Source organism: Coregonus lavaretus, assembly GCF_964263955.1.
Source record: "Coregonus lavaretus genome assembly, chromosome: 32".
NCBI lineage: Eukaryota > Metazoa > Chordata > Actinopteri > Salmoniformes > Salmonidae > Coregonus > Coregonus lavaretus.
The window spans coordinates 21,465,290-21,488,661 of NC_140019.1; the positions used below are offsets into that span (position 1 = coordinate 21,465,290).

General features: G+C 41.9%; 1 protein-coding gene across 1 annotated transcript; it reads right to left on the reverse strand.

Moving 5' to 3' along the window:
- Positions 1-485: 485 nt before the first annotated feature.
- LOC311107542 (proteolipid protein DM beta-like) lies at positions 486-23,372 on the reverse strand. The gene is made up of 7 exons (XM_084150049.1): positions 23,079-23,372; positions 5,771-5,963; positions 5,236-5,392; positions 4,600-4,753; positions 4,352-4,428; positions 4,077-4,142; positions 486-2,372 (listed from the first exon to the last, which is right to left on the reverse strand). The coding sequence occupies exons 1-7, from the start codon at positions 23,113-23,115 to the stop codon at positions 2,220-2,222; spliced, it is 837 nt and encodes a 278-aa protein (XP_084006175.1). The 5' UTR covers positions 23,116-23,372; the 3' UTR covers positions 486-2,219.

Consider the following 23,372-nt stretch of genomic DNA (forward strand, 5'->3'; position numbering starts at 1 on the left):
CCACCAGATTCTACAAGTGTCTGGAACTCTATTGGAGGGATGCGACACCATTCTTCAACGAGAAATTCCATCATTTTGTGTTTTGTTGATGGTGGTGGAAAACACTGTCTCAGGCGCTGCTATGCGTCTATGAGCCCCCTATTTCAAAGTCACAGAGATCTCTTCTTCTAGCCATGGTAGACAAAATAATGGGCAACTGGACATTTTATACATGACCCTAAGCATGATGGGATGTAAATTGTTTAATTACCTCAGGAACCACACATGTTGGAAGCCGTGCTTTCAATATACTTTGTATCCCTCATTTACTCAAGTGTTTCCTTTATTTTGGCAGTAACCTGTACACACTATTTTCTGTTTGTAATTACTCAATGTTATACTGTACTTACTGCAGTAACCCTAACTCTTACCCCAATCTAATTGGTCATTGGAAATTACAATACTTAAAGGAACAGTTATAGCAATAAGAACACTGCAGAGTGTTTCACAGGGAATAAAGTGATGTTTATTTATGCAAGCAAATTTTGATCCTACAGGTCAGAAAGCCACTTCAAGCTGTTGGCACATGTATGTATAAAACAGATTCAATTAAGAGAATGTTACTATGTAAGTAAGCATTCTTTGTGAAAGTACAAATGACTAGTACGAGGAGAAAGCTGAAAGCATTGTCAGGTCAGAAGCAAAGTTGGTACAAGAATCAGTTCAAGACATGGTTGAAAACTCATCACAAACTAAACAGACACAACTCAAACACTAGCGTCTAATATCAGTAGCATAATGCTGTTACCGTGGGGGGTTTAGTACTGCACATATAAACAAAAGGTTGACAGCCAAAGTGTTAAAAAAAGTGTCCATGCCACGAAAAACATCTACATTCACAGTCTTTACCTAACAGTACAGTTATCCAACTCTGAGTTGAACACAAATGAGCTTACACCTAGAGAGAGCACAGAAATGGTCAAATAAGTGCACAAAACTAGCTCTTAGAAATACTGACAAAACAAATATTGCCAGGCAATGAAATGGTAGGCCACCTTCGGAGTCCTATGGCATATTGATGTGTAAGCAAGACAATCCGACTTTTACTGTCATAAACAAAATAACTTACTGTGACACACACTTTTCTTAAGTCTGATAAATCCACCAAAAAGTGCAATTTTACATGAAAACCCATTTTTTTGCGTCAATATTTTTGTAAGACTTAGCGATTAATAGTGAATTAAACCACAGTAACTTATTTTTATTCTCTTATGAATTGTCCTGAATTTGAAGTGCTTAACATATAGGACCAAAGTATGCATTTATATCTCAATATATGCAGTGCAGAAATCTGCAAAAACTTTTTTCATACTTGTATTTATAAAGTTCAACTTTATGAAATAAGAATGGGGGTATGAGAACATGTTTTCATGTGCTTGTCTGGCATATGATTAAAGACGATGGAATCATTCACAGTCCTTAGATACATAGCTTTAAATTGGCAAGATGCCTCATATTGTAATAAAATAATCCATTGTTTATCATATTGGCAACTAATTTCTTCTTTGATAATGAATTAAGTGTTTCCTGTTTAACAGGCTTCCCGCTGGGCACACATTGGTTAAATCAACGTTGTTTCCACGTCATTTCAATGAAATTACATTGAACCAATGTGGAACAGACAAAAATATTTTAGTCTTCAACACCGATCACCCATCCATGTACGTAGTGCTTCAAAATGAGATCTATATAGACACACAAACATGATAAATGTGCTTGAAACCCTTTAAGCCCCAACTGACCGCCTCAAAACAGAAGATAAATAAATAATACAGGGGGATATGTGACACTTAATAAAACTACAAACTCATACAAATCCAAATAAATTCTCCAAAGTAAAAAAGTATATGAAAAATACTTCTGCTAGCTACTTCCAATTCTACTAAGTACTGAACTACCAACTACTATAAAAGCCATAATAATACAGGAATCATCATCATCATCATCATCATCATCATCATCATCATAATACAGTCCATGAGAGAGGTAATAGGGCTCATCATCTGAAATGCTGTTTGGGGGGGTTGTGTGAGGGTACCCCGGACCACTTTGTCATATGACGCACCAGTGACATCAGCGGCGGCGAGGACCCCAGGCGCCACCCACCCCCCTCTTTAAAGGGGATGGTGGAGATGGAGGGGCAGGGGGGCAGGGGGACAGGGCCAGGCCTCACGCTGGCCTTAGGTGTAGGCGTTGAGACGCTCCTTGGAGCGGGTGGAGTGGATGTCGTGGAGCTCCTGCTCCTCCTTGGACTTGGTGTCCTCGTACTTTTGCATCCTGCACGCGTCCTTCACGTAGGCCCAGTTGGCCGACAGCACCATCAGGTAGTGGATCTGAAACAGAGATGAGTCACCCACAAGTTCAGTCAGGGAGAAAAATCAAAAGCCGCAAATGATTGGTCTTTCACTTTTCCACTGACATCCATTAGGGAAAGATTAATGCCTGTCAAGAAATTGAAGAAAGTGTACCATATTTATATATTGTATTATCACTACAGATTTCATGATACCGTCTTAATGGAGAACATAGAATGAGGAATTAGAATATTAGTAATTTAATAGGATCTCTATGGATTTTCACATCATGACATCATCTGCAGAAATATAAAGTGCTATTATTGTGGCCCACAGCCTTAATTCAAGCTGGAAAATGAGTTAAATTAAGTATACTAGAGGTGAAAAACAATGTCTCAAATTCTGAAATCTTTAATTTTCAATTCACAATGGTGTGTTTCACTGACATGCCAGCAGGTGGCAGTACAATAGAAGAAGTCAGCAGTACCCAGGGTTTCCATGGCAGCAAAGGTTCATGGAGACACATTGCCATTGTGAATGTATTTTGCTTAAATTACTGTGGTTGTTACTTTGCCACAACTTTCACACTGAATCATGGTCAATATAAGAAGCTAATGGATTTAAATCTACACAAAGACCAATTTACTGGTTCTTAAGGATTCCAACAAAAGCTGCGGTCTCAGCTGTGAGGACTTGGAATCGTGAAAAGACTGCATCCATTCTGTTTAACATCTCATGTCGTATTTGATTTTGATCATTAGTCATTTGTTTTAGTAATCAGTTAAATAATCAGCTAAAATGGAAGGACCATGCATTGTTCAATGCATCAACACCTTTTCAGTTCATCATGAGAGAGAAATCAGACTTGCTTTGATTCTTTTTTAACATTGTAGTATCCTTTTTTTACTGCCACGCTTCTGTTGGTGGGCGTCTGTTTCCTAGCCATTTGTTTTGTTAAAATGGGAGGCAATGTCTCACTGCAATTTGCACAATCATCTTTGACTAACGATGACCACATTCTCTTTCTTAGAAAATGGCTCCTCACAAATTACTGAGAGATGTTTTCAACAAGCTCCGGGCCTTTCTTCTCCCAGTTTCCATGACAACGCTGTGACATGCCTAGCATCTCTGGGCCAAAGAAAAACCTTGTCTCACCACTGCGCCAAATACTGCCTCCTGTAGCTCAGTTCGTAGAGCATGGCACTTGCAACGCAAGGGTTCTGGGTTTGTTTCCCACGGGGGCCAGTATGAAAAATGTATGCACTCACTAATTGTAAGTCGCTCTGGATAAGAGCGTCTGCTAAATGACTGAAATGTAAATTGGATCACTAAAAATACTGCCTCCCCATCCATTCCCATAGGCCTACAGCAAAACAGATTTCAGCTACAGAAATCAACCGAGCCCATTAAAACACAACATTTGGTTTACCCCATTACAACTTGTATTTGACCTATTACTGTCATTTTCAAAATGGCCATGTCAAATCAGAACAATTTTTTTGCGTATGGACTAGTTAAATAAAAACTAGTGCAGGGGAAAATCACTGACATGTCTGATTCCTATTTTCTCATATGAGGAACATGAGATATAATCTATACAGTGATCTGTACAGATCTCAGCCGTTCATATAAAGATTGCATGGTCCATTAGATGTGATATTGCCCCCCAAATGGATATAAATCAAAGCTGTACCATCAGCTATATCAACAGAGATAGAAAAGTAATCTGTTTTTGTGTCTTACCATAGCAATGACAGCTGCTCCAGCACCAGCCAGTGAACAAACAAACAGGTGGAATGTCATGTCCAGCTTTATCAAAGACAAAGGAAAGGAAAACGTTAGTCAGGCTTCCCCATGAAAACCACAGTGAACATGTAAAAGACCTATCTGCATTGCTCAAAACATTCATTGATGTTACATGTAAATGTTCATTTTGCAAAAGCTTTTGAACTTTGAAATTTTGAAACCAAGTATCACATCATTTATTAAATATATGTTAAGTGATTTTTATCACCTACCTCATTTGATTCACACATTTTGTAAAACTTGTCAGATCCAGTGCATACAGTCTTCCCCTCCTCAATTGGCACAATACCTGAAAAGAGAGGAGAACATTTCAATAGGCCATTCTGACATTTGCATATTAGTTTTGATTTATCTCAGAATATCTATACCACAGATGTCTATGCAACATTCATGGGTAATATGTTTGAAACTACCCAGAGAGAAGCAGTAAACCCAACTACTGTATATCATGAATCCTTACCATAGTGGCGCGGGTCCAGGCACAGAGTGACTCCCTCCGGGATGGTGGTGTTTTGGCAAATGTTCCAGATGTTGAAGTAGATGAAGACGGGGAGGGAGGTGAACGCTGTCACCCCGAGCCAAGTCAGCATGAAGATGTACGTCAGCATGATGAACTAAGACATAAGATAGGGGAGACTCTTTAGATTCCAGGTTGCAATTTTTATACCTCGTGTCAAGTGAATTAGGAATAACATTAGGAGGTGTTAGTATTTCCCATCAGGATTTATTGTGACTGAATCTATAACTGTGTTTCCCAAACCTCTCCTCAAGTACCCCACATTCCACTTTTTGATCTATTCCAGTACTAGCACACTTAATTCCACTTGGACTTGATGATTGGCCACTTGAAACAGGTGTGCCAGTACTGGAATAGAAAGTGGAACGGATGGGGGTACTCAGAGAGAGGGCTACATTCTGCCCTTTACACAGAATAGTCAAATTTGAGCTACAATATTGTGATTGATGGCACTACCATTTTAAAAGCTACTTTGTCCCTTAGGGACATCACATTACACACATGTCGTTCATAGAAAACGTTACCAGATACTCTTGAAGGTCAGTAAACTTCATCATTCAGTGATTAATTACCCCTTACCCAAGCACTGACACAACGTCCACAGGTGGTGATCTTGAAGTCTCCATACAGGTCCTTAATGGCTCCGCTGGTAAAGAAGCCCTCCACCATCAGCAGAATGCCGTAGACAAAGAACGCTGAGGCGATGCCATAGATTACATATTTAATGATGTCAATGCTGGAAGGAAAAGGGAAAAGTGTGTGAAAACAACTGTAATGTACAGTTATGACATTGTTGTTTCATTGTTATTTTGCATTAAAAACACCTTTATACACCCTCTGTAACTCTGTTTGGTCAAACTTATCATGAAGTTCTATAGATACCATGTAGTTATATTGAATCGTGTATTCACACAATAAATATACAAGTGACTAATTTGAAACCCATTTTAAATCGAGACAGTGTGCTTTCACCAGAATATAATGTTGGTCTTATCTAGCCTATCTGCAATGCAGGTTCTTCTAAAGTACAGAGAGCTTTCAGGTGATACACAACAGTGTGTCTTGAATGTTTCCAGTGTAGGTCATAGGTGTGTTACGTGTGTAGCCTACTCACATGGTGAACACATCAAGGGAATCCACGGGTCCTCTGACCACCTCAAAGTAGTTCTGCAGGATGGTGATGGTCCCGGAGAGGGCCTCGTGCCCGCAGCCGCAGAACAGCGCCACCCCGGCGTACAGCAGGATTGTAGCGATGAGTGATGGGTACGGGATGCCGCCCAGGCATTTGATACAGCACTCCAGGCATCCTGAGCACACAGAGAGAAGAGAGACATTCAGACATCGTGAAAGACAGAAGGGAATGTTCACTATATACAGTAAATCTCTGGACAACAGAGAGCACTGGTTGAGAATGCTGGAAGAAATCTTGAGAGGAATCAATCAGACTAAGCTGTGGTCAGTACAAGGCCTTTATATCACCACCACAACCACTAAAATGATGCTGTTGCATGAGTGTGTGTGAGACTGCCTCAGTCTAAGTGTCTGTGGGCGGGATGTCTGGGTGAATTTGACTGGATCGTTGTGTTTCTACAAAATGCGGTGACCATATTAGAACAGCATCACAATCCCATTGAAGTGTTACTGTATGTTAGTGTTTGTGTATGTGTTTGAGGGGAGTGGTCTGGACAGTGAGTTCATCCTTCATCCTAACGGCTGCTATGCCAACATACTCTACAAATGCATGTCATACATGCTTAACTTTGTTTCAGACTAATGCAATATGCATCAGGTTTGTCCCAATCCAATTTCATTAGTGAACCTCACTCTTTTTCATGGCCAGATATGAGCTGATATTGAGTCAAATAGTATTTCCTCTCCTCCCAGTGCACTCTGAAATATGCTCCCCAAATCAATGAGCAGCACTAATGAAATGCACAAATGTAATTTCACACTCATACAACTGGAGAATTTCCTCCAGTGCCTCTACATCACCATTAGAACCCTTGATTAATTATTCCCCATTCATCCACATTCAATCCCCGCTCAAGTTTCCTATTCAAAAAGAAAAAGTCTTAAAAACCTAGCCAAATCTACTTTTATTGTAATTCTCAGAGATACCAATCAATGACATCTCCCTCATCGCAGCCAAGCAGTCATTTAGCTGCCATCTCCTCTATCACGCCTCGTGTCGATTTTCCGTCACGCTGCAATGCGATAGCAATAGCCCTCTTCCTCCACGCTCTGCATCTGTTTCTACACAGACTGTGACTGGAATAGCAAGTAGGCTAGATATCTACCTCTGCTTCAGCCTGTGAACACATGTTAAGTGTTCCAAAAACACGTGATCACATGGGATCTTATGTGAAGTTAATGTGATAATATGTGACAACATATAAAGCAACATAACATGAAACTATACATGTGAAATCATCCAATCACACGTGAAGTGTTCCAACACGCTTTCACATGATTTCACATTTTCCTCATCCTAGCCATTCTCCAGATGTAATCCACCACCAGTGTTGTCACGTCATCAGGCCCGATTCCCATCGTTTCCCAGCTATGATATTTCCATTTGCGGGGCTCTCGTCCCTTCACGTGGGAATGGGTGACAAAAAGTGTGCCTAGCTGTAACAGAGAGCACTCTGCTGTGTTGAGGGCATGTGATTTAATTGCTCATTGATGTTAATGAGTCGTGTCATGTTCGTTATGAAGGTTTTATTAGGCATACTTATGCATTATTTAGATACTGTATGACTGCTAAATGGAGGACACATTTATTTGAGGTGTATTACGAAAGTTGTGTCTAATTATTATTACAAAGCCACAACACATTGAAATAATAAATAAGGAAAATATATTTAGAAATATGTATATTTAAAATAATATATATATATTTAAACAATATATATGGGGGATTGGAAATTATGCAGACAATTACATTGATGGAAGCCACAATCTATCTGCAATATTAAAGCTGATCTATCCACAAAAAAAAACACAAAAAAAACATTGAAACTATACAGGTTTTACATAGTGTTGACGATGTATAGGAATGCCATTGGAATAAATAATGATGCACTGCAGTTGCAGTTGCTTATGACTGGGCAGAGTTAATAGGCGGTGGTGTGAACTATAGATCACTAAGCACAACTTATACTGATATAATATCCCTGGGACCTGACTATGAAGATTAAAGCTATATGGGATAGAGTTGCCATGGCATCCGCGATGGATATGGGTGTGATCGAGGTGAACACAGAGCAATAAGGAGAGGCTGGAAAAATAATTATGTTTTTTATTGATTATGGGTTTTTGTGAAAAGATTATTGTTGTCTATCAACAATGACAAGCCACAACTTGAAACTAGGATTGAAAATTACTGAGGATATAAGCGAACGATATTGCCACTCCTATTTGCCATATGTTCAATCTAAGCCTACTGGAAAGTGTGTGTCCTCAGACCTGGAGGGCTGAGTGGCGCAGTGGTCTAAGGCACTGCATCACAGTGCTAACTGTGCCACTAGAGATCCTGGTTCGAATCCAGGCTCTGTCGCAGCCGGCCGCGACCGGGAGACTCATGGGCGGCGCACAATTGGCCCAGGGTAGGGGAGGGAATGGCCGGCAGGGATGTAGCTCAGTTGATAGAGCATGGCGTTTGCAACGCCAGGGTTGTGGGTTCAATTCCCACGGGGGGCCAGTATAAAAAAAAAAAAAATTCACTAACTGTAAGTCGCTCTGGATAAGAGCATCTGCTAAATGACTAAAATGTAAATGTAAGCAAAAGTAATTGCGCTACCCAAAAATAGTAAATCCCCCTTTACTGGCTCAAATAGCTGACCAATCAGCCGGTTACCAACCATTAGTAACCTTTTGGAGAAAATTGTGTTTGACCAGATACAATGCTATTTTACTGTAAACAAATTGACAACAGACTTTCAGCACGCTTATAGGGAAGGACATTCAACAAGCATGGCACTTACACAAATTACTGATGATTGGCTCAGAGAAATTGATGATAGAAAGATTGTGGGAGCTGTTTTGTTAGACTTCAGTGCGGCTTTTGACATTATCGATCATAGTCTGCTGATGGAAAAACGTATGTGTTATGGCTTTACACATTTTAGTCATTTAGCAGACGCTCTTATCCAGAGCGACTTACAGTTAGTGAGTGCATACATTTTCATACTGGCCCCCCGTGGGAAACGAACCCACAACCCTGGCGTTGCAAGCGCCATGCTCTACCAACTGAGCTACAGGAGACCACGCTATATCGTGGATAAAGAGTTCTCGATGCCAAACAGTACTAATCAGTGTCTGATCGCGAGACGTATGTACAGGTACTTGAGAAGTGTTCTCCCTGTTTCATTGTGTTTTCAGTCATAGTTAGCATTTCGTATGTTTGCTGTCAGCCTGTTTTTGGAGACCAATTTGCTCCTCCTTTAGTGACAAGTCCATTATTTTGTATCCTGGTTTTGGGACCACCAGTAAAGATCCTTGTTTCAACATCTCTGCCTACTGCCTACTGTCTATCCTGCACTGCACCTGGGTCACACTTCACACCAACCCTTACAGTACACCTGGATTTTGTATTGTAGATATGTGGTAGTAGAGTAGTGGCCTGAGGGAACACATTTAATGTGTTGTGAAAGTGTTATGAAATGTAATGTCAAGTAATATTTTAAATTGTATATAACTGCATAATTTTCCTGGAAGAGTAGTGTCTGCCTTGGCAGCAGCTAATGGGGATAAATACAAATAGAAAATACAAATTGGATTGGTTAGAGTTTGATCTCCATGGAGGGGTCTTCATGATTGGCTGGTAAATGGAAGTATATGAATAAAAACAATTGCCAGTAAGGCAATAGATAGGGGGGTGGTTCTACTAAGCGAACATATGGAATTGCTTTAGGATGGTAATTCCATTTAGGTATCAAAAAATATCTATAAAAATATATTTTATGAAACATTGAATTTGGCCTTACTGCTATTAGCCCATAGCAAAAATACATCAACAGGAATTTTGGCACTAAACTACTTCCATATACAGTGCATTCAGAACATTTTGTTATGTGACAGCCTTATTCTAAAATGGATAAAGTTAAATTTTTTCCTCATCAATCTGCACACCATACTGACAAAGCGAAAACAGGTTTTTTGAAATGTATAGAAAATAAAAAACAGAAATAAATTATTTACATACAGTACCAGTCAAAAGTTTGGACACAAATAAAATAAAATAAAATTGTATTTGCCACATGCACCGAATACAACAGGTGTAGACATTACCATGAAATGCTTACTTACAGCCCTTAACCAACAATGCATTTATTTCTTAATAAAAAAGTAAAATAAAACAACAACAACAAAAAAGTGTTGAGAAAAAAAGAGCAGAAGTCAAATAAAATAACAGTAGGGAGGCTATATACAGGGGGGTACCGGTGCAGAGTCAATGTGCGGGGGCACCGGCTAGTTGAGGTAGTTGAGGTAATACGTACATGTGGGTAGAGTTAAAGTGACTATGCATAAATAATTAACAGAGTAGCAGCAGCGTAAAAAGATGGGGTGGGGGTGGGGGTGGGGGTGCAGTGCAAATAGTCCGGGTAGCCATGACTAGATGTTCAGGAGTCTTATGGCTTGGGGGTAGAAGCTGTTGAGAAGCCTTTTTGACCTAGACTTGGCGCTCCTGTACCGCTTGCCGTCTTTCACAATTTTTATGGCCTTCCTTCCTCAAGTGCAGTCGAATAAACCATCAATGATGAAACTGGCTCTCATGAGGACCGCCACAGGAAGGGAAGACCCAGAGTTACCTCTGCTGCAGAGGATAAGTTCATTAGAGTTACCTGCCTCAGAAATTGCAGCCCAAATAAATGCTACACAGAGTTCAAGTAACAGACACATCTCAACATCAACTGTTCAGAGGGGACTGTGTGAATCAGGCCTTCATGGTCGAATTGATGCAAAGAAACCACTACTAAAGGACACCAATAATAAGAAGAGACTTGCTTGGGCCAAGAAACACAAGCAATGGAAATCTGTCCTTTGGGCTGGAGTTTTTTGGTTCCAACGGCCGTGTCTTTGTGAGATGCGGTGTGGGTGAACGGATGATCTCCGCATGTGTATTTCCCACCGTGAAGCATGGAAGAGGAGGTGTTATGGTGTGGGGGTGCTTTGCTGGTGACACTCTCTGTGATTTATTTAGAATTCAAGGCACACTTAACCAGCATGGCTACCACAGCATTCTGCAGCGATATGCCATCCCATCTGGTTTGGGCTTAGTGGGACTACCATTTGTTTTTCAACAGGACAATGAACCAACAAACCTCCAGGCTGTATAAGGGCTATTTTACCAAGAAGGAGAGTGATGGAGTGCTGCATCAGATGACCTGGCCTCCACAATCCCCCGACCTCAACCCAATTGAGTCGGACCGCAGAGTGAAGGAAAAGCAGCCAACAAGTGCTCAGCATATGTGGGAACTCCTTCAAGACTGTTGGAAAAGCATTCCAGGTGAAGCTGGTTGAGAGAATGCTAAGAGTGTGCAAAGCTGTCATCAAGGCAAAGGGTGGCTATTTGAAGAATCTCAAATATAACATATATTTTGATTTGTTTAACACATTTCTGTTTACTACATGATTCCATGTGTTATTTCATAGTTTTGATGTCTTCACTATTATTCTACAATGTAGAAAATAGTAAAAAATAAAGAAAAACCCTTGAATGAGTATGTGTCCAAACTTTTGACTGGTACTGTAAGCATTTAGATCCTTTGCTATGAGACTCGAAATTGAGCTCAAGTGCGTCCTGTTTCCATTGATCATCCTTGAGATGTTTCTACAACTTGATTGGAGTCCACCTGTGGTAAATCCAATTGATTGGACATGATTTGGAAAGGCACACACCTGTCTATATAAGGTCCCACAGTTGACAGTGCATGTCAGAGCTAAAACCAAGCCATGAGGAATTGTCCGTAGATTTCCGAGACAGGATTGTGTCGAGGCACAGATCTGGGGAAGGGTACCAAATATTTCTGCAGCATTGAAGATCACCAAGAACACAGTGGCCTCCATCATTCTTAAATGGAAGAAGATTGGAACCACCAACACTCTTCCTACCACTGGCCGCTCAGCCAAACGGAGCAAGCATCACGTCCGGACGAAACCAGGCACCACTCATCACCTGGCCAATACCATCCCTTCGGTGATGGCAGCATCACGCTGTGGGGATATTTTTCAGCGGCAGGGACTGGGAGACTAGTGAGGATCGAGGGAAAGAACGGACCAATGTACAGAGAGATCCTTGATGAAAACCTGCTCCAGAGCGCTCAGAGCACTCATGACCTCAGACTGGGGCGAAGGTTCACCTTCTAACAGGACAACAACCCTAAGCACACAGCCAAGACAACGCAGGAGTGGCTTCAGGACAAGTCTCCGAATGTCCTTGAGTGGCCCAGCCAGAGCCCTGACTTGAACCTGATCGAACATCTCTGTAGAGACCTGAAAATTGCTGTGCAGCAACGCTCCCCATCCAACCTGCAGAGCTTGAGAGGATCTCAAATAAAATAAAATAAAATAAATATTACTTGTCACATGCGCCGAATACAACCGGTGTAGACCTTACAGTGAAATGCTTACTTACAAGCCCTTAACCAACAGTGCAGTTTTAAGAAAGAATAGCAAAAAAAATCACACAAAGAAATACAATATAAAATAATACGAAATAAAAGTAACAAATAATTAAAGAGCAGCAGTAAAAATAACAATAGCGATGCTATGTACAGGGGGTACCGGTACCGAGTCAATGTGCGGGGGCACTGGTTAGTCGAGGTAATTGAGGTAAAATGTACATGTAGGTAGAGTTATTAAAGTTACTATGAATAAATAATAAACACAGAGTAGCAGCAGCGTAAAAGAGGGGGTGGGGGCAATGCAAATTGTCTGGGTAGCCATTTGATTAGATGTTCAGGAGTCTTATGGCTTGGGGGTAGAAGCTGTTTAGAAGCAAGAATTTTATATAATAATTGAAATTGAAAAATTCGAAGTTTTGAATCCGACGTCGTTTTGCCTATCAATTCATAAACACTATGCCATGGAATCGGTACGTCAAAAATCTCTTCCCAACTATTTTGGAATCTATATGGGACGGCTGTCAATCCTTTGGTCCTTAAATGAAACTGGTATGTTTCAGTGTTACTTGCCTCGAAGCGAGCATAGAAGTAATTTAGCTTGTCTGGTAGGCTCGTGTCACTGGGCAGCTCGCGTCTGTGCTTCCCTTTGCAGAGAAGAATGGGAGAAACTACCCAAATACAGGTGTGCCAAGCTTGTGACTTCATACCCAAGATGACTCAAGGTGCAGACATCGAGTCTACAGGGTTAATAATCAATACATTGTATGAATAATGTTGATGATTGTGTGCCCAAAATATAATAGAATCCTATGGACGAAGAACCATATATGCGCATTTCAGTGGAGGCTCCTCAGAGGAGAAAGGGGAGGACCATCCTCCTCAGTGAATTTCAGAAAAATAATGGTCTACAGTAGCCTCAACAGCACTCTGTAGGATAGCGCCATGGTGTAGTCGGAGGACACCTAGTTTCCGTCCTCCTCTGGGTACATTGACTTCAATACAAAACCGAGGAGACTCATGGTTCTCACCCCCTTCCATAGACTTACACAGTAATTATGACAACTTCTGGAGGACGTCCTCCAACGTATCAGAACTCCTGCAGCATGAACTGACATGTTGTCCACCCAATCAAAGGATCAGAGAATGAATCTAGTACTGAAAGCATAAGCTACAGCTAGCTAACGCTGCAGTGCATACAATGTGGTGAGTAGTTGACTCAAAGAGAGAGAAAGACAATAGTTGTACAGTTTTGAACAAATTAATTTTAAAAAATGAAGGAGAAGCCAGAGAGAGAGAAGAGAGAGAGAGAGAGAGAGAGAGAGAGAGAGAGAGAGAGAGAGAGAGAGAGAGAGAGAGAGAGAGAGAGAGAGAGAGAGAGAGAGAGAGAGAGAGAGAGAGAGAGAGAGATATGTTTCCTTGTATTTTTTTCACTTTCACTTACTCAGCTAGCAAATGCAACTAGATAGTTTAGCCTACTCAAACATCCGGTTAGCTAGCTGGAACTCTTCCAAGTCAAGGTAAGCTTTTGGTTTTATTAATTAATTGCCACCAGGGCCCGCCGGTGTAACTACTAAACTGCTTGCTGACTGTACACTGTACTGCATGATTGTAGCGGGTTCTATTAGCTATATTGACTATAACATGAGCTAATATGGTTCCAATGATGTAGGCTGTGTGTAGAGTTTAGCGGTTATGATATGAAGGTTCGGCTTAGAAAGTTATTTTTGCCTGGTCACAGACAGCTGATGTGTTGTGCACTGACATCCACAAGCGAAGGGAAAAGGTGAGAGTAGGATAGCGCGTAGATGCGAGAAGGAATTATGCAACGAGCAAAGTGATCATGCTGTTTGAATGTGGCTACTATAAAAGTTAACTGTGTTTGCGTGTGATCAGAGGTGTATTCATTCCGCCGATTCTGTTGAAAAACGTTTCTTAAACAAGCAAACAGAACGAAACGTGGATAAACATACCTGAGTTTGTCCAATCAAAACTCTCGTTTGCAACTGTTGGACTAATGATTATACCCTAGATCAGCTAGATGCAGGCAAGAGTGTGCTAGGCGGTATTGAATGTGTCACTGTCTGTTAACCCTGTGCACCTACGTTATAAACGTTGATTCATAGGCCTCATGATGGTTATAGGGAAAATTTGAGTATCATGTGGTAGCATAAACCTATCGATGTTACATTGAGCTGGGTGAATGGAATATGAATGACAGTCATCGAATATGCTGTAATAGAAATAAGGCCATTCTCATTAAATTAATTCCTCCCTCATCTTAAATGGCACCGACAGCCACTGGTGTTTTTTGAAAAAAATTTGTGGACTTCATGAATCATTATAAAAACTATGGGGAAAAAATAGAAATATTTGACAATATCAGAATTGTTCAAAACTCACATGGTTCTTCGTTGCCAGGGCATTGGGCGGTAGTACTGGTGGCCATATTGGCATTTAATGTTATATGTATGAAGTCTTAGGGATTCATTGAGAACCAGATCTGGTTACAATCAGACATTTGCATGGCACTTTTGTTTTCTAACAAGTTCAACAATTCTCCACTGGAAACAACAGCAACTCCTCCCATCATAACAGTCTAATTACCAGCCTTTTCACAGACTTACACTGAACTTGAGATTCCTGACTCAATCTGTGTGAGTGTTGACGCTAGGCTAGTGAAAATGACAACTAGTGTGAATTGATTGAAAGAGCCACTTGATGCTTGATCCATAATTTAGCACCAACAGGACAGTAACAGCACAGCGCCAACCACTTCCATCCATTATTTACGGCGGCTGCATTACTGTTACATTACCTGGGATGAGAAATATGCCTGTTTAATGAGCTGCCACTGGGGTTCCAAATACGGCTGCTAGAATCCTGACTAGAACCAAGAAATTTGATCATATTACTCCAGTGCTAGCTTCCCTACACTGGCTTCCTGTTAAGGCAAGGGCTGATTTCAAGGTTTTACTGTTAACCTATAAAGCGTTACATGGGCTTGCTCCTACCTATCTTTCCGAGTTGGTCCTGCCGTACATACCAATACGTACGCTACGGTCACAAGACGCAGGCCTCCTAATTGTCCCTAGAATTTCTAAGCAAACAGCGGGAGGCAGGGCTTTCTCCTATAGATCTCCATTTTTATGGAACAGTCTGCCTACCCATGTGAGAGACGCAGACTCGGTCTCAACCTTTAAGTCTTTACTGAAGACTTATCTCTTCAGTAGGTCATATGATTGAGTGTAGTCTGGCCCAGGAGTGTGAAGGTGAACGGAAAGGCTCTGGAGCAACGAACAGCCCTTGCTGTCTCTGCCAGGCCGGTTCCCCTCTCTCCACTGGGGTTCTCTGCCTCTAACCCTGTTACAGGGGCTGAGTCACTGGCTTGCTGGTGCTCTTTCATGCCGTCCCTAGGAGGGGTGCGTCACTTGAGTGGGTTGAGTTACTGACGTGATCTTCCTGTCTGGGTTGGCGCCCCCCCTTGGTTTGTGCTGTGGTGGAGACCTCTGTGGGCTATACTCGGCCTTGTCTCAGGATTGTAAGTTGGTGGTTGAGGATATCCCTCTAGTGGTGCGGGGGCTGTGCTTTGGCAGAGTGGGTGGGGTTATATCCTTCCTGTTTGGCCCTGTCCGGGGGTTTCTTCGGATGGGGCCACAGTGTCTCCGGACCGCTCCTGTCTCAGCCTCCAGTATTTATGCTGCAGTAGTTTATGTGTCGGGGGGCTGGGGTTAGTTGGTTATACCTGGAGTACTTCTCCTGTCTTATCCAGTGTCCTGTGTGAATTTAAGTATGCTCTCTCTAATTCTCTCGTTCTCTCTTTCTCTCTGAGAACCTGAGCCCTAGGACCATACGTCAGGACTACCGGGCATGCTGACACCTTGCTGTCTCCAGTCCGCCTGGCCTTGCTGCTATTCCAGTTTCAACTGTTCTGCCTGCGGTTACGAAACCCCTACCTGTCCCAGACCTGCTGTTTTCAACTCTTAATGATCGGCTATGAAAAGCCAACTGAGAGACCTGAGCCCTAGGACCATACGTCGGGACTACCGGCCGTGGTGACTCCTTGCTGTCCCCAGTCCGCCTGGCCTTGCTGCTATTCCAGTTTCAACTGTTCTGCCTGCGGTTATGGAACCCCTACCTGTCCCAGACCTGCTGTTTTCAACTCTTAATGATCGGCTATGAAAAGCCAACTGAGATTTATTCCTGATTATTATTTGACCATGCTTGTCACTTATGAACATTTTTGAACATCTTGGCATGGTTCTGTTATAACCTCCACCCGGCACAGCCAGAAGAGGACTGGCCACCCCTCATAGCCTGGTTCCTCTCTAGGTTTCTTCCTAGGTTTTGGCCTTTCTAGGGAGTTTTTCCTAGCCACCGTGCTTCTACACCTGCATTACTAGCTGTTTGGGGTTTTAGGCTGGGTTTCTGTACAGCACTTCGAGATATTAGCTGATGTACGAAGGGCTATATAAAATAAAATTGATTGATTGATTGATCATGTTCACAGTGGAATATGGTTGAGTGTGTTGTGGAACTTGTTGGGTATCAACTGGCCCAGAGTCAGTTTAGGTGGGTATATGTTATGAAAGGGACCATTCACTCTCTCTAGCAATGTATTTACAACAAGACCAGTTTTTCTAACCTGGGCTCCAGTCTGTTTGCGTCATCATGACTAAAATGACACGGAGCTGTCATGATGGCGCAAACAGAACTGAGACTAGGCTACAGTTTTTCTTGGAGACAAGCATAACAGAAACGTGAAATTAACTGTTGTTTTTACATATTGGCATTAGTAAAGCATTCCTCCAAAGGTGGCTAATGGTCAACAATGACATAGTCTTTTATATTTATCTCATGATGACCGTACTTTGTTGTTGAACTTTATTCGTATGACACCTTCAAATTAGGGGGCCATTAAATATAAAATGAAGGGGGGGGGGGGGGGGGGGAACAGAGGGAGAGAGAGAAGGAAATAGATTCAAAGAGAAAAAGCTAATTTGTTTCTGCTTGGGGTGTGTTCACATTTGATGAAGTTCATTAGATCTGGTGGCCTGGAGACGTCCATGGGGGGCGGAGTAGGGGAAAATAGGCCAACACTAAGCAATGGGGATGTTTCAGTCTGTGAATGTCGGAAGAGTACGTGTCTCGCCGTTCGCTTTCCCTATACCGTTCACCCCCCCCCCCCCCCCCAGGCTTTTATTTTGTCAATGAGTTGTATTGCCCCTTCTCGCCCACTTGCAGATTGCATATTTCATTACATTACATTACATATACGACAGCAATGGAATACCTGTATTATGGCTTCCCTACTTGAATTCATGTTTTTAGTAATAATCTGATTGATTCCAAGAATTCCAATTTGCCTTGGAATGTTCCCTCTCTTGAGCCTTGACTCCTGATCACATTATCATACACTGACAATAAAACTCAGCCAGGTTGAACAGAATAACTAATACCCTGCCTTGGCCAAGGCAATCCTAACAGGTGGGCCTTACTCAATTTTCCATTCAGAGCTGGAGCAGTCACGTGAGTACCTGTCATCACAAATGCTGCTTGAAGTGGAATGTATTCCTCAATATCATGCTACTTGGACAGAAGATTATGATTTCATTTAACGTTTTTGACAAAACAAATGAGTTTTAATTATGCCGTTTAATTTTGGGGCATTGGGTTTGCTCTCTGTTGATGTTGGTGACTTCTGGCACGTAGCATGAAGCGCTACATTTGGCTAACAGCTGAAGAGAGTCATAATCTGAGATTTGCAGTCTGAGGAGGAGGAAAGAGGAAGGCGTATGGACCATAGAGATCCTGTAATACAATATTTTCCTATATTTGATCAGTTTCTAGAAAGAATAAAAAAAAATTGTCATGTTACCTGGATGCCAAAACCATGGACACTATCATAATGCTATACACATCAGGCTGTGGGAGGATTGTGAATACAAATTGGTTGCTTTTGGTTGCTAAAAAAGCTTAGCCTCTTCCATTTCACAGCCAAAATAGATCTGTACCATTAGTAGCAAGACACAGTAACAGAAGATTAAACGTAAGATGATCAATACCTGTCAAATAACAACTGAAATAGATTTTGTAACCATTTGTTAACGGTAAAACTAAATGTGATGCAAACTATTTGGGGGTGTCTATTGTTATTTTGAGGATTTACAAAGCAGCAGTGAGAGGTATAAAATACAGTTTTTAATTTGCATGTACAGTCATTTTGTGTCTGAAAATCATACAGTGTCATGTTCTGTACAGTAGGTGCATTACATTTTTACTCTTCTCCCATGGTAGCCCCCTGGCTAGTCCATGGTGCCGCTAATGCCAGGACAGGGCTACAGACGACCTATAGAGCTCTGGCCACACATAACGGATGTCCACATAGGAGGTGACAGTTGCTGGAGGAATGGCCCAGAGAAAGTGCACTTACATCTGCTTGTCCTCTTAAATATGTAATGGACCATCGCCAAGCAGCTTGGTGAGAAGGTGACAACAGTTGGTGCGATTAATCGCAAATGGAATAAACACAAAATAACTGTCAATCTCCCTCGGCCTGGGGCTCCATGCAAGATCTCACCTCGTGGAGTTGCAATGATCATGAGAACGGTGAGGAATCAGCCCAGAACTACACGGGAGGATCTTGTCAATGATCTCAAGGCAGCTGGGACCATAGTCACCAAGAAAACAATTGGTAACCCACTACGCCGTGAAGGACTGAAATCCTGCAGCGCCTGCAAGGTCCCCCTGCTCAAGAAAGCACATATACAGGCCCGTCTGAAGTTTGCCAATGAACATCTGAATGATTCAGAGGAGAACTGGGTGAAAGTGTTGTGGTCAGATGAGACCAAAATCGAGCTCTTTGGCATCAACTCAAATCGCCGTGTTTGGAGTAGGAGGAATGCTACCTATGACCCCAAGAACACCATCCCCACCGTCAAACATGGAGGTGGAAACATTATGCTTTGGGGGTGTTTTTCTGCTAAGGGGACAGGACAACTTCACCGCATCAAAGGGAGGATGGACGGGGCCATGTACCGTCAAATCTTGGGTGAGAACCTCCTTCCCTCAGCCAGGGCATTGAAAATGGGTCGTGGATGGGTATTCCAGCATGACAATGACCCAAAACACACGGCCAAGGCAACAATGGAGTGGCTTAAGAAGAAGCACATTAAGGTCCTGGAGTGGCCTAGCCAGTCTCCAGACCATAATCCCACAGAAAATCTGTGGAGGGAGCTGAAGGTTCGAGTTGCCAAACGTCAGCCTCGAAACCTTAATGACTTGGAGAAGATCTGCAAAGAGGAGTGGGACAAAATCCCTCCTGAGATATGTGCAAACCTGTTGGCCAACTACAAGAAACGTCTGACCTCTGTGATTGCCAACAAGGGTTTTGCCACCAAGTACTAAGTCATGTTTTGCAGAGGGGTCAAATACTTATTTCCCTCATTAAAATGCAAGTCAATTTATAACATTTTTGACATGATTTTTTCTGGATTTTCTTGTTGTTATTCTGTCTCTCACTGTTCAAATAAACCTACCATTAAAAGTATAGACTGATCATGTCTTTGTCAGTGGGCAAACGTACAAAATCAGCAGGGGATCAAATACTTTTTTCCCTCACTGTAGGTCTCATACAGTAGACTATAAAATAACTACTAGATAAAAGCATAACTGTTTGATGCTGCTTCTCCCTGAGAGTTGCTCAGATTTATATATAATGCATGGTAAAAGCTAGGTGGCATGACTGCTAAAAGATCAAGGACTTCAGTTCAGACTAGAAACAATGCTACAGGAGCAGTGTTACCATACAGGAGTTTGTTTTCAAGTTATTACATTTTATTACATAATCTCCACAACGCCACGGAAATTAAAACTGAAATGAACTCGTCATCTAAGAAAACATAAAAAAACATCATAAAGCCATTTGAGAGGCCCTCTAACGGCGGAAGCCCCAAGTCATTAATTGTCCTAACTCCCAGGAGGGTGTTAAATCTCCCCTTTCATGTGCTCTTAAACCAGCCTTTCAGCTCAGTAGACTTTACAGTGGTCATGTGAATAATTGTCTCAACCAAGTGACAAGCGACAAGAGACTTAGAACCCTTAATATAACAGTAAGGTGTAATCTATAACTTGGTAATACTTTACATTAATATTAAGAAGTGCTGTTTATGAGGGGTTGTGGTTTTATAAGTAGTTTATAGATCAACATTAGATGATATGTAGTTTATGAATCATTATTAAATAGTTATAACTCATTGTCGTTTTGGTGGTTGCCAAATAATAGGTTTATTTATGGCTGCATATATTACTGTTATTAAAAGATGAATAACATAAAGCACATTACCTCACTGTGAGGGTAATACTGTGAGAGCATACCCAAGTCCCCCTCAATATGGCTATTCTAGCTTTGTATAGTGAAATGTATTTTCCTTGTGTCAATACTTGAAATGTCATGACAATTTTGGGGCAATTTGATGTTTGTTTGAGGTTGATGCCTTTTCTGTTTAGGGGGTGGTTTTAGGGCTAAGGTTTGCATGGAGGAACTAAATGGCAAATATCAACAGAGAACCAAAATTCCATGATTTGCTAGTGGGCAAGACACACTGCACATACTGTAGCAGGCATAGCAGCATGTAGGCCAACCTATTACATGGCATTGTTCACTATTCATGCATTCAGACTTCATAATTGGAAACAGGAGGGTAAAATCATCTTGTTTCAAGCACTAGACTTCTATGTGCCCCTAGCTGAACTTCAGTAGCCTGGTCCCAGACCTGATTGTTCTGTATCCAACTCCTATGATCATTGTTATGGTTTAGCACGTTGTAGAACAATAGGAGTTGGCAACTGAAGTTCATCAGTCTGTGTGTTGTTTCAGAGAGGAAGCAATAAACAAGAAGAGCGTTAATGTGGAGCAGTACTCAGCCAAGCTGCTTTAGCGCCATGTTTTATTTATAACTTTACAAATTTGATGGAGAAGAGATGTGCCAGTTAGCCACCTTTGGGCAAGTGGGGCCGCAGCACTAGTAGTGTAATGAGTGCTTGGCTAAGTAATTATAGATAGACTAACGAGGCCTTCACCCAAATGAATGGGAATGGTGTACTAGAGACATGCATGTTCAGTCTGCATGCTAGTCTCTTTCAGTTGGGTGAGCATTGATGTAGATGGCCAACTGTATGATGTGACAGATTAGACTTCCAGGATGTAGAATTCACACAGAGAGCGCGAGTACACACGAAGTAATGGAGACTGATGGGTATTCAATCAAAACTGCTATCAAGAAATTTCCGGTAGTCATCCCACAGGTTGGAGACATCTTAGTCTCAAAGAGTCATGGACCATAGTGTGAAAACAGAATTCCTGAACCAATATTATATTACAGCCACCAATAGTGGTAACATCTTACCAGACAATAAAGACCTATTACTTTGTAGTACATGTAATTATTTATACACTCAAAAGGGTTCTTCGGCTGTCCCCATAGGAGAACCATTTTTGGTTCCAGGTAAAACCCTATTTGGTTCCAGGTAGAACCATTTTGTGTTCCATGTAGGAACCTCTGTGGAAAGGGTTATAAATGGAACCCAAAACGGCAGCAGGGTTCTACCTGGAACCAACAAGGGTTCTTCAAAGGGTTCTCCAATGGGGACAGCCGAAAAACCCTTGTAAGTTCTAGATAGCACCTTTTTTTCTAAGAGTGTAGGTAAACGACCATCCATGACACTCAAACACGCACACAAACACGCACACAAACACGCACACAAACACACGCACACAGGCACTGTGTAAACTGTGTGTCCAGGATACCAAAATGTAATCTGCAGGAACAGAACAGAGAGCAGAGTGTCTGCGGGGATAATGACCAGACTTGGCCAGTGCCATGGCAACTGTTTCAGCTCTCCCTCATGCCTGTGAAGCACTGGTTTCCAGGAAGGAGAGGAAGGAGGGAAGAAAAGAAGAACAGAAATATTAAGCCCTTTCACATGCACAGAACCTGGGAAGGAGGGTAAAAATGAAGGAAGGAAGGAGGAGGAGGAGTGGAGGGAGAGAAATACACCTAAGAGCGGAGAGAACGATAGCATTTTTCTTCATCCAGTGAGCATTTGAATTAATATGGAAGAATGCTAATTCAAACCAACTGCTTGTAAACATCAATGTATTTATGCACTGCTATTTTCCACTCAAGCCTACACTTCTTCAACACTGGTGAAGGGGTGGGTTTGCATTATAAATGGCAACCCCTTTGCTCAAAGCAAACAACATACCCTGCATGCATATGCACAAGAGAGGAATCTTCACATGCGTCAAATCCTGAAGCTTTTTTTTCTGCTGAAAGAATGAAAGCGCTTTGATTTTAATACAATAGCTGGACATGCATATAGTCTGGATACAATGGTTTTATTAGTGAAAGGGGACTGGCTCGAGGTCTCGTCTTCAATGTTCCCCTGAGCCATTTCGACAGGCATGGGAGAGCCTTACCGAGACGCCCGTGGACAAAGACAATCCTCCCTGTGCTTTCACAGTCAACGCTCACAGAGGCAGTTCACACCCCTCTGACTGTTTCGACAGCAGACAACACACACACACACACACACACACTTTAGTCAAGCAGACACTCAATGGACAAAGGAACAACTCAAACAGATGCTCTTTTATACCAAGAGTATTAATCAAATATTTTCTCAATCCTTTCTGCATAAGTACTTCACTGACACAGACAAATAAATTAGGGGAGGATTTCACTCAAATGGAATCTCAATCCAACCATCTAAATATAAAAGAGACTTATCTTTCCTTACCTTTCTGAGTCTGCCGCTCATCCATATCTTCTTCCATCTTGGCTATTCTAGATGTAGAGCAAATGATGAGACAATAGCTCAAAACCCTGTTTCTGTGTGTGTTGTCGGCTGAGGGATAGTCCACAGAAGTCTCTCTCTCTCTCTCTCTCTCTCTCTCTCTCTCCCTCGCTCTCTCTCTCTCTCTACTCCGTGTTGAGACCGCTTGTCAGCAGAGATTTAATTCAAGTGGTCGTGCCGTTGATTCATGAGAGAGATTAGTGCGTCTTCACAGAGCTGTCCATCGCAAGCCGCTCT

What these genes read in the sequence shown, in the direction of transcription:
- LOC311107542 (XM_084150049.1), bottom strand. Translation starts at nt 23,115, where the DNA reads ATGGAAGAAGATATGGATGAGCGGCAGACTCAGAAAG. An exon ending in TCCCTTGATGTGTTCACCAT is followed by an intron (nt 5,393 to 5,770) that starts GTGAGTAGGCTA and finishes TTTTCCTTCCAG; the next exon opens with CATTGACATCATTAAATATG. An exon ending in AAATGTGTGAATCAAATGAG is followed by an intron (nt 4,143 to 4,351) that starts GTAGGTGATAAA and finishes TCTTTGATAAAG; the next exon opens with CTGGACATGACATTCCACCT.